A 12,021-nucleotide genomic window follows, 5' to 3' on the forward strand; every position below is an offset into this window, starting at 1 on the left:
TCTCCCTTGATAATTCCTGTCTGCTATGGTCCCCCCCCCAGCTCCCTCTTCTCCTATATCTCCATAGTTCCTTGTATATCCCTCCTTTTCCCCCCCTCCCATTTAACGTGATTCTGTTTCTTAACACATATATATGGTTATATTCCTCTCTGATTTCTTGGGATTGTTGTTATTGTTTATTTAGTTAGTTGGTTGATTGGGGTGGGGTGGATTGGGGTGGGGTGGTTTGCTTGAGACCAGGTCTCACTAGGTAGCACAGGCTAACACCTCTAGCTCATGGTCCTGCTGCCTTAGCATCCCAAGTACTGGGATTATATTCTTGTCTCTTTTAACATGTCTAGATTCATCTCTGCCAAAAATGTAGTTCAAATAAGAGTACTGGTTTCTTATCTTAGCGATAATTAATGTAGAAATTTAGAGTAAACATTCAAAACTTTTAGTTGCCATATGATGGAATTCATTGAATGTAATAATACTTGTTTTTTTGTACATAATTCATTGACTTTTCTAGTCACTTAGCATTTATGAACGAATCATAATCCGTTGCAACAGATTGGAATGTTTTTCTTTCTGAGCTAGATGGGAAGTTTTATGACAACGATTAGAATTATTTAGCATTGAAAAATCTATTGCATTCCTTCCAGAGAGATTGGTTGAGAGTCTCCGTTTGCCCCAAGTGCCGACTCTTCACTCCCAAGTGTTCCTGTTTTTCAGAGTGTTGCTTTTAAGAATGTCTCCACAACATCTTACCTCGCTCTGGCCTACAATGATCACAGAGCTTGTAAGTTCATTTTAATTCAGTCAGGTTACAGATATAAATTGTACAACAGTATGATTAATTTCCATTTCCTTCACGGACAAAATTTCATCTTAAAAAAATAATAAACTTGGGGCTGGAGAGATGGCTCAGCATTTAAGAGCACTGACCACTCTTGCAGAGGACCCCACTTCTATTCCCAGCACCCACATGGTGGCCAACAGCCATCCATAACTCCAGTTTCCAGGGATCCAACACCCTCTTCTGACCTCTGAAGGCACTGCACAACACGGGTGCACCTACCTACATATGCAGGCAATACACTCATACAAATAGAAATATAATAATAAATAAAATATAATTAAAAAATAAATAAGCTCAGATCAACCAGTTACTGACAATTTTTACAGTTGAAAATAATAAAAACAAGTCAGATTTCACCTCTAAATAGCAGAAGCCTCCAATTGTGCAATGTAGCTGACCAGCTAGCTGCCTGTGAACCCTTACCATATCTGATCTGGTGTGGTGCTCAGTCTCTTTGGTTTGTTTCTAGCTTTGTCATGGCCAACAGGTATAATTCCCATCTGTAGTAGAACCCCTAGTGAGAGATGGTTGAAGTGGATTTTCATAGACTGACATAAGGCATGTCCTCACTCTTACAGTACAGTTTTCATCGCAGTTAAACTTGCTTCAGAGAGATTGTGACAAAGATACTAAAGGTGAAAAAATTATATATCCAATTAAAGTAAACATGTATTTCTTGGTCTCCAGGTACAGGTGTTTTTATTGATGGAACAGGAACTCACTGCTGATGAAGATATTTCACGGTAATATGCTTCAGTATGTTCTTATGAGCCTTTAGTATCCGGTAGTTACCTAAAATGTTACTCAAGACGTCCTTCTAATTTGTTTCTTCATTGCTATGACAAAACACTCTGACCAATACCTAATTGGGGAAGAAAGGGTTTATTTAGTTTACATCTCCCGGGTCACAGTTCATCCTGGAGCCCAAGGTAAGAACTCAGGGCAGGAACCTGGAGGCAGGAGCTGGAGCACAGGCCATGGAGGAACACTGCTTACTGGCTTGCTTCCCTGGCCCCTGCTCAGTCTGCTCTCTTATGCAACACAGGCCCACCTGCCTAGGGTGGCACCACCCACAGTGGCCTGGGCCCTCCCACATCACTCAACAATCCAGAAGATGCCCCATGGATATGGCCACAGGCCAGTCCAATGAAGGCAATTCCCCAATTGAGGCTCTCTCAACCCAGGTGAGTCAAGTTGACACTAAAGCTATCCGGCACACAAGAACTTAGGAAAATTGAGATACTCTCTTATCCAAATACTGCTATTATTTAATTGATCATATTTGAATATAATTTTACTTAGTCAGAAAACACAGTAGACTATCAGCATTCAAGGCTTTGACTTCTAGACTTAAATTTAGTTTAATATAATTCAGGATTGTTTCAGCTATATGAATCATGTTGGTTTTAGGCTCAACTCTGGCCCCTGAAACTTGGAACACATAGCCAAATGACTGTGTCAGGTAATCTATAACCAAAGTATCCATACGTCAAGATCTTCCAGAATGTTCCTAATTGAATGTATTATAGTTTTATTCTTTTTAATAAGCGCTTTACTACTATGACTTACTACAGTTTTGTTTTTTTTTTAATTTCAATAGGAATTTTTTCACAAATTTATAAATTGAAAAGATCCTTGAAAAATCATGTCTCAGGCTTGGGGGTAGCTCAGTAGGTAAAATGCTTGCCTTGCAATTATGAGGACCTGAGTTTAATCCCTAGAACCCATGTAGTAAAGCTGGGAGTGGGGGCTAGAGGGATGGCTCAGTGGTTAAGAGTATTTGCTGCTCTTGCAAAGGACCCAGGTTTGGTTCCCAGCACCCACATGATTGCTTACAGCCATCTGTAACAACAGTTACAGAAGATCCAACACCCTCTTCTGGCCTCCACAGGCATCAGGCATGCACAAAGTGCACATATATATATATACACGTAGGCAAAGCATTCATATACATAAAAATAAAACTGACTCTAAAACCAAAAAAGCGGCAGAGGCATGCACTTGCAATCCCAGCACTGAGGAGGCAGAGACAGATGATCCTGGCACTCACTGGCCGGCCAGCCAAGCCTACTTGGTCAATGAGAGACCCTGTTTCAGAAACCAAGGTGTACAGTGCAAAGAACGACACCCAAAGTTGATTTCTGGCCTCCATATGCACACACAAGACCATGTGTCCTAAGTACACATAACTCCTCAGGGCTCCAACACCCAGAGCTATGTTGATTATTCTAGGAAGCTCCCCCATCAGAGGGAGCATCTGAGCAGTAGGAAGTTTCTTAATTACCCTGTTTCATTTATTTTTTTATTTTTTATTTTATTTTTTTTTATTTTATTTTGAGACAGGGTCTCCCTGTAGCCCCAGCTGGCCTGGAACTCACTGTGTAGACCAGGCTGGCCTCATCTCACCAAGTTCTTCTGAGTGCTGTGATTAAAGGTGTGTGCTACCATGCCAGGCCATTGTTTTTTATCATTTCTTGACTGTAATGGAAGTTATATACTGTCTTTACACTCTTAAAATTTAAAGAACCAGGTAAACTTTTTGAAAATAAAATAAAATAAAATTTAATCATGTCCAAATTGTAATGATTGGTAACGTGATGAGGATGACCATGGGAAAGACAAGCTCGTGTTTTAGATACTCCAGAATCCCTGTGAGCCAGTGGTCCAGCTGCTGACAGCACTGTATCTGCTTTCAGGACTTCAGGCCCCTCTGTGGCTGGTCTGGAGACCACCTACACTGGAGGTAATGGCTTCTCTACTTCATACAACAGCCAGAGGTGGCTGAACCTCTATCTCTCTGCTTGCAAATTTTTGGATTTGGCTCTGGCACTGCCCTCTGAAAATCTTCCTCAGTTTCAGATGTAAGTAAAAGCATGGATTAAATGGATATTTTAAAAAATACATTTACTTTGATCATTGATCTGTAACACTCCACAGGCATCAGGCATGCACATAGTGTACATATGTACATGTAGGCAAAGCATTCATGTACATAAAAATAAAACTGAATCTTTTTAAAAAGTTCTGTAAGTTGAAGTATTCATAATTTTTCTAAAATATTCTATTGGAAGATGTAGGCAGCAGTTACGAAGTAAATGGTTGATATGGATACACAAACCATTCACTGAAAAAGTAGAGTGCCCTCTGGAAGTGGGCAGTGGATATGTCATTCTGCAGCTTCTAGGCTAGTAGGGAGACATAGTAGAGCATATAATGGATGTTATGATTGCACATGGAGATGGTGCTGTGAGCCCACACAGCAGAGACCACTCCCAACTCTGAGGTCAGACCAGGCCCTGAGGGGAATTTTGAACTGAAGTGGTGAAGGGCTAGAGAGGCACATGTGCAAAGACAGGCAGAAGTGGGGCTGGCGTGTTTGAGGTCTTGCAAGATCTGTATTGCTAGAGCTTGATGTTGAGAGAAGAGGCTTAAAAGGGGCTTGACTCTGTAAAGCCTCATCAAGAGTTGACTTGGCCAAGGATACTGCAAAGCTATGAGTCCGTGAAGGAGTGCAGTGGTTACCAGCTTGCACTGTAGAGAGTTTATTTTGGCTGTGCAGTGTGGAAAAAAAAGTGGGGGAAAGGTAAGCATGGGGAGGTTTTCTTTGAGTGAACTGGAAGGAGGAAGGAGAAAATTAATGAGTAAAGTCTCATAATACTTTATTGGTAAGTCCTCAGAACTACTTATAGTTTTTCATATCTAAATTTTAAAAATAGCCAAACTATGTTATTTGGGGCACAATGCTTCTGAAATAAAAAAATTGTGCACAAGATCAAACATACTTTTATATAATGCATTGCTATGTTGCATGATGTTACTCTTCTGGAATGAAATGATAGGGGAAGGAGTGAGACTTAAGAATCCTTTTCAGTCTTCTCTATTTGAACATGCTTAAATCTAAAAAAAAAAAATGCTTATTTTTCATTACATTTAATGGTAAGTAGAAATTATCTTAAGATTAATTTTTTTACCATTTGAAAACTATATACATCTTGATAAACTTCAATTGTTGGGTTTTTGAAACTTGGATACCGTTAGAGAAGTTTGGAAAAAAATTACTAAATAGAATTAACCAGTATACTCTAAGTTTACTGCGTACTGCTCTTCAGTGCTCTAGGAAGAGCATTAACTAGTGTGCTTACGGCACTTCCTTACATGACAAGAACTGAAACTAATGTATCCTCTTCATCAAGGCATTGTTATTACAAAGGAAGCAAAACAGAGCTGGGGGGTAACCTGGTGGTGGAATGTGCTCACCATGAGCAAAGCTGTGCCTCTGACCCCCAGCACTGAAAGAAAAAAAAAGGCATCAATCATGAGGGAAAATGTTGAGCTATACTCAATGTAAGAAGTTACAATTATAGATAACCATTCACAATGGTAAAGATTTAAAAGCTTTCTTTTTACCTTTAAGAGAAGCATTCTTATGCTTGTTGGAAGTTCACATTGATATTATCCACTTGTTCTCCAAGATTGTATATTACTAACATTTTAACTAACATTTTCTCTACACAAGTAGTTCTAAAAAGACTAAGTTTTATCAACTACCATCAAACTCACAGATATGCACAAAAATAATTATGCTATAAAGGTAACCATGTGGCACTTTTATAACAAGAAGTTGGGTAATGTGTAAGATTGGTTAAATCAGAGTCTTCTAACACTCAAGTGGTGTTTAGCTCTAAAAAGAATGTAGTATAGAACCAAGTGTGGGGGCTCACATTGATAGTCTCAGCACTTGGGAGGTTGAGGCAGAAGATCACCATACATTCCAGGCCAGCCTGGGCTAACAAGTGCCAAGCTAACCTAAGCTACTGATTAAGAACCTGTCTCACAGCTGGTCAATTACCCCTATGAACTTACAACATTGGTGACAGCATGCACAAGTCTCATGCAAGTTCAAACCAGAAAAATAATCCCACCATAGACATGGAGACATGAGTAAGAAACCCCAACCCTACCTGAGAAACTGTTGGAAACCAATGGCTGCTGGTGGGGGAGAGTCAGTCTCTTTCAAGGATGTGAATCTTGGTAGATTAACCAGGCTCCAGTAGATGAACCCATACTGAAGAACATTTTGGGACATAAATTACCCTATAGGTCTTTTAGGATACATTAAATTAGGTGGTGGGGCAGTAGGAAGAGGTGCTGCAGATAGGGGAGGGGAATCTACCATCAAAATATATGAAAATAACAAAAATTCAATAAATTTTGAAAATATTTTTATGCTTAGAGTGTATTGCCTACATGTATGTAAGTGCACTCATGTTGAACAGTGCCCATGGAGGTCAGAAGAGGGAGTCAGATCCCCTGGAACTGTAGTTTACTGATGGTTGTTAGCCACCATGTGGGTGCTGGGAGCCAAACCCAGGTCCTCTGCAAGGGCAGCCTGTGCTCTTAACGGCTGAGCCACTTCTCCAGCCCCACCCCCAATTTTTTCCTAAAAAGACTGTCTCAAAAATTTTTAAAACAAAAATTTGTAAGATAAGAGTTCCAAGATAGCTCAAATAGCAGCTCTGCCTGGTTGGTTTGTTTTTGTGGTTGGTTGGTTGTTTGGGGCAGGGGCATTCCAGCACTGGGGTTAGTGTGCTTTTTTTTTTAAAAAAAAAAAGAGGTTGGTCATGTGAATGTGTGATCTTCTGTGAATGTATTCTCTGGAAGGATATAATCCAAGAACATGGGAATATTTATTGATGCTTCCTGTGCTGGAAGGAGCCACCCTTTTGGTATACTCTTTTATATGCTGCAGAAATCAAGTGACAATTTATTACAATACAGATAATAAACTACATAAAAGCAAAAAAGCAATTTCCTTTTGAAAGCTTTATGCCTGCCGAGCAATTTACCACTGTAATCTTAGCACTTAGGAGGCTACAGTGGGAGAATTTCAAGTTTAATTGCTATACAATTGGACAACCTTTAGAAAAACTTTTTTTTTTTTGCCTATTACATAATGAAGAAATATTTTTCACTTTTTTAGGGGTAAAGGACAGGGTCTCATGATGGCTGGCCTGTAACTCACTATGTCAACCAGGCTGATCTGGAACTCACAGAGATCCTCCTGCCCCTGCCTCTGCCTCCCAAGTGCTGGGATTAAAGGTACACCACCACGCTTGGCTGGACTTACTTTTTGCTCAAGAATAAAACTGCGACAAGCACTTTGTAAGTTTTCCTTTATCTCTTATAACTCCTTGAGTTATTTAATCCCACATTTAGTAGTGAAACAAGAGCTCATAAAGGTTAAGTATACCAAGGTGACAGTGCTACCAGTTGGTGCTTGGATTTGTAGGTAGTGAGTCACGATCTTTCTACTAAATTATGTACTTCATCTTAGATGTCACAAAGTCTCTTTTACTAACATTGATATTCTTCCATTCATAGGTACCGATGGGCCTTTATTCCAGAAGCGTCAGATGATTCAGGTTTGGAAGTCAGAAGGCAGGGCATACATCAACGAGAATTTAAACCTTACGTGGTACGACTAGCAAAACTTCTTCGGAAAAGGGCAAAGGTACTTTTCATGTAGCTGTTATGTTTTATGTTTTATTGTTACATTATATAATTACGTGTTATATTAACTTGCATATATGAGTCATTTACTGAGTATTTCTTGGGAAACTAAGGACATTATTAAGTTCAAATATTTTGAAAACAGCTTCTCAGTTTTGAAAATTAATTTACCAAAGCATAATATTCATTAATTTAAATATTATATCTTTAAGAAACATATATTAGGGGCTGGAGAGATGACTCAGCAGTTAAAGAGTACTGGCTGTTCTTCCAGAGGACCTGGGTTTAGTTCCCAGCACCCACATGGTTGCTAACAACAGTCTATAACTCCAGTTCCAGGGGATCCTCTGTGGGCATTGCATGACACGGGTGCACTTACATACATGCAGGCAATACACTCATATGCATCCAATAAAAAATAAAAATTTTTAAACGTCTATTTTAAAAGATAAAGGAAGTGTTGTGTACATTAATATTATCTTCAAATATCAGCTCTTCAAATGAGTGAAAACCTTGGAACCAACGTATTTAACCAGTTAGTGCTCTGGTCCTGAAAACTCCCGAGAAACCCCAGTTCAATGTATCGATAGCACTCATGCCAATGTCCACAGTGGGAAACACGGTGACTGAGATGAGCAGTCCTAAAAGGGATTTGTAGAATCAATGTCAGACTTGTTTCTAAAAGGATCAGAGGATGAAACGATCGTACATTTTCACTTTTAATAAAGTAACAATATTTCATCAAAACCGAAAGCACTAGGTCTCAGTCAGAATAAAGGGAACTTTCATTAGCATAGAGCCATTGTTTTTCCATGTGATATAAAATGTACATGTTGAAATATGCTGTCAGTCTCTTTGACTTTTCTAAATTATAGCCTAGAAATACATCCCGTATCCTGACTCAGCACAACTCTAACAATTTAAATCTTCTTACAGAATACAATACTTACCTTTATAAGAAGATATTTTCTCTATTATTTTCTATAGTTCTTGTTGCTATCCTGACCCAATCAACCAGATTTCAACAATCATCCCCCACTCTCTGTAGTTTTACAAACACTGCTCAAAACTACAGTCTCCACTGAACTGCCTCTATTTGGAAGGTGACATCTATGTGCAGGAACTTAAGGGGAAAGTGAGACTCACTAGAAACATACCACAGATAAGGTGTAGGAGAGAAGTCTAACTTTACATCATGTCCTACCTCCTTTATATTTTTTACTGTGTGCTGGGCTAATCTAATATCTTTGCCTTAAAACAGAAAAGTAATGAATCTGGCGTGCTCGTTGGTGGCCTTTGTCATCTTTTAAATTCATTTTTTTTTTTTTTCAGATTCAATACTTTGGCTGCTGACAAGGGTTTTTTCTGAGATGTAGTCTCTTTGTGGCTGGACACATTTTCTGGCCTCTGGGGCCTCAGCCTCTGGGGCCTCTCAGTGGTTCTTAAGCTGAATTGGATATTCTACAGAAGGGAAAGGAAGGAAAGCAGTTGAGATGTTTTACATAGGCACATGAGGAACTTGCTCTTTTAGGAGCTAAATAAAAGCACAGAGAAGTGGGTGAGAGTTTGATCAGGGGTTTAAGGACATGACTTTATCATTTTCATATCACAGGTTTTGGGGAAAATGACAAATCCAGATGCAGTATGAACACACGTGACTGCAGGTCCATGCTCTCTGCTATCCCTGTGTCTCATTAATAAGGAGAACTTTTCCTGAGACTCCTCCCTTTTGCCCAGAGATTGACCTAGAGAATAAGACAGCTGTTCTGATTTGGAAAGCATCTTCCCATCCAGATCCTTTAAACAAACAAAGCCTTCATGGCCAAGCATACTGTTCACTGGAACAAAGGCTCTGAGATCTCCTGTTTCCTTCCACAGGGCAAGGAGGACTTTAAGATTTTGGAGGGATTAGAGATAGCCAAGCATCAGGGAAGGTGGCTGATGCTTGTGACGTGGCAGCAAAAGCTACCACATGTGGACCAAATATTGAAACACAAACCCAGATAAACAGGAAGTCTCGCTCCATGTGTAGACTTACGAAGTGATAGGAGGTAAATTCGTATGGAGAGATGACTGGCTTCATTTAACATTGAATACAGGTCCATAAAAACAGAAGAAACAACATTGAAGTGTGCTCTTGGTTAAGATCCCAGAAAAACAAACCCTCCTGAAAGTACCATCTGGAAAGGAATATAAGAAATTATAATTCTAGTGTATTTGGAACTGAGCTCTGCAGAGGGTGAAACCACTGCATCCATTCTCTTTAGCACGAATTCCTTTTCCACTCTGCTTAACACTGGATTGCACTTTGGTTTTAAGGGACTGTAGACGCAGTATGGTCAACCAGTACTTGAGTAATGGTGCTCAGTGATTAAATTACAGTGCATTCTATAATCGAGACTGGAGGCTAGATCATTGCTGAGAATAAAGTATGCGACAGCTAGACTTCTCCAATGTTTTCCCGTCTTTCCTTGCTCACTCGTGGAGTCAACTGTAACATACCTACTTCCCCTAGATTTTAAAGTGAGTAGACCTCGAGGTATAGCTCATTGGCAAAGCATGTCTTTAACATGTATAAAACCCAGAGTTTTGTTCCCAACACCACAAAAAATAAGCAAACCTTTGGGTCACACTAGGAAACTGGTAATGAAGTATTAGATAAATGAATTTCTCAGCCACACCTAGTGAGAAGAGAACTCTATTTGTGATCGAATGTGAAAGGCTTAATTCTTTTCTTTTTTCTATTTTATTTTCATTATTTTTATTGCATGTATGATCATATGTGATTTTTGCTGAGTCCAAACATCTTTGGCTCACTCATCACTTTCTCTAGATGTCTGTAGCTCTTTGTCACCTCGTTGACTTCTTAAAGTAGCTAGGAAGTAGAGGTTGTTCTTGGGGGGGGGCGTTAAAAAATTACATACATACATATATATATATATATATATATATATGAGTGTTTTTATATACACATTTATCTTTTACTTAATTCCTCTCACTCTACAATTACATACATACATATATATATATATATATATATATGAGTGTTTTGTCTGCATGTATGTAAGTGTATCACAAGCATACAATGCCTGTAGAGGCCAGAAGAGGGCACTGGATACACTGGAGTTAAAGATGGTTATTAGTTCCCTATGAGTGCTGGAAACCAAATCCCAGTCCTCTGCAAGAGCAGCTAGTGCTCTTAACTGCTGAGACATCTCCCTAGCTCCTTCTGTAGTTTCTTGAGACAGAGTATCACTATACCTTTCTGAGCGGTATCCTCAAACTCAAGGTCCTCCTACATCATCCTCCCAAGTGCTGCCATACCCATTTTAAAGTAGCTTCTTATGTCTTAGTATAGAAATTATTGGTGTATATATTTAGTTGACAGTTTTTACATACAACCTCATTTGACTTCCCTGTTGCAAGATAGGTGAAGTTTTCCCATTTCATCAGCAAGGAGGCTTTGTGTGGCTTTCTGTATCTTGGCCAAGGAACAGCACAGTAATTAAAGGCAGAGCCCATATGTTAGTTCAGGTCCTTTCACCCAAGGCCCAACTTCCCTGCATGTTGTGTAGCCCAACCCCTCATTTCTCTGTGCTCTAGTAACTGTTCAGTTTTGGACCTTGCTGCCACCTTACAGCAACTTTAGGCCATAAATGACTTGTCAGCAGTTTTTAAGTGCATGGAAACTACAACCTCAGCCTTTGACTCTTCCTATCCCAAATCATTTAAGCTCAAGTTGCCTACACAGTCTAGTCGGAAAATACTATAAAGGGTTGTAAGTACCCTGAAATGAAATTAGCAAATGGTGGGTTTTAATCAGTTCTGGAAGGAAGGCTTTGCACTGGCATTTGTATTTATTTAACTGACTGTTGGTGCTTACGTAACATACAAGTTCATCTGGTCGGAACAATTCCCTTTGTGTTTTCTTCAGAAAAATCCAGAGGAAGACAGCTCAGGAAGAGCACTGGGTTGGGAGCCAGGGCACTTACTGCTCACCATCTGCACTGTGCGCAGCATGGAACAGCTGCTGCCGTTCTTCAGTGTCCTCAGCCAAGTCTTCAACAGCAAAGTCACCAGCCGGTGCGGAGGACACTCAGGGAGCCCCATCCTCTACCCAAACTCCTTCCCTAACAAGGACATGAAACTGGAGAACCACAAATCATTTTCTAGCAAAGCAAGGCAAAAAATTGAAGAGATGGTAGAAAAGGATTTTCTGGAAGGAGTGATAAAAACTTGACCATGACCAGTAGTTCCATATAGCTTAAATATAAATGTAATTATTTAAAACAAAATACTGCTCTGATTTGTATAGTTTTTCTTTTCCTTTTTTTAATATGTGTAACAAAACACTCTTCAGGTTGTATTTAAATATTTGTAAATAAGAGCTTATGTCTGAATGTGGCCTGAATCAAGTTTAAATATTGTTGGCTCATACTGATGATGATGGTGCCTACAGAGAGATCTATATATGCATTTAGAGTCCATTGTTTCACTGTCCTGAGTTGTCTTAAACCTGCAAAATACACACCATGTTTTTTTCTATTGGTTTCAGGCTTCATTTAATTTAAATTGGGTTTCTGTTTGTTTGTTTCCTTCTTCCCGTGGTTAATAATGTCCTGGTATCAGAATGGTCGCTTCGCTGTCAGAGGCTGGGTACATTAGATGTA

The 12,021-nt window shown here is 39.4% G+C and overlaps 1 protein-coding gene across 1 annotated transcript in view; it reads left to right on the forward strand.

Moving 5' to 3' along the window:
• LOC103729747 (protein dopey-1) overlaps positions 1-11,894 on the forward strand; it is a 70,002-nt gene extending 58,108 nt beyond the window's left edge. Inside the window, exons 30-34 of the mRNA XM_017796825.2 lie at positions 645-781; positions 1,529-1,584; positions 3,538-3,702; positions 7,223-7,352; positions 11,286-11,894. Coding sequence (XP_017652314.1) covers positions 645-781; positions 1,529-1,584; positions 3,538-3,702; positions 7,223-7,352; positions 11,286-11,591 — 794 coding nt within the window. The 3' untranslated portion in view covers positions 11,592-11,894. The remainder of the gene's footprint in view (positions 1-644; positions 782-1,528; positions 1,585-3,537; positions 3,703-7,222; positions 7,353-11,285) is intronic.
• The last annotated feature ends 127 nt before the right edge of the window (positions 11,895-12,021 follow it).

Source organism: Nannospalax galili, unplaced genomic scaffold (genome assembly GCF_000622305.1).
Source record: "Nannospalax galili isolate Female #2095 unplaced genomic scaffold, S.galili_v1.0 scaffold2893, whole genome shotgun sequence".
NCBI lineage: Eukaryota > Metazoa > Chordata > Mammalia > Rodentia > Spalacidae > Nannospalax > Nannospalax galili.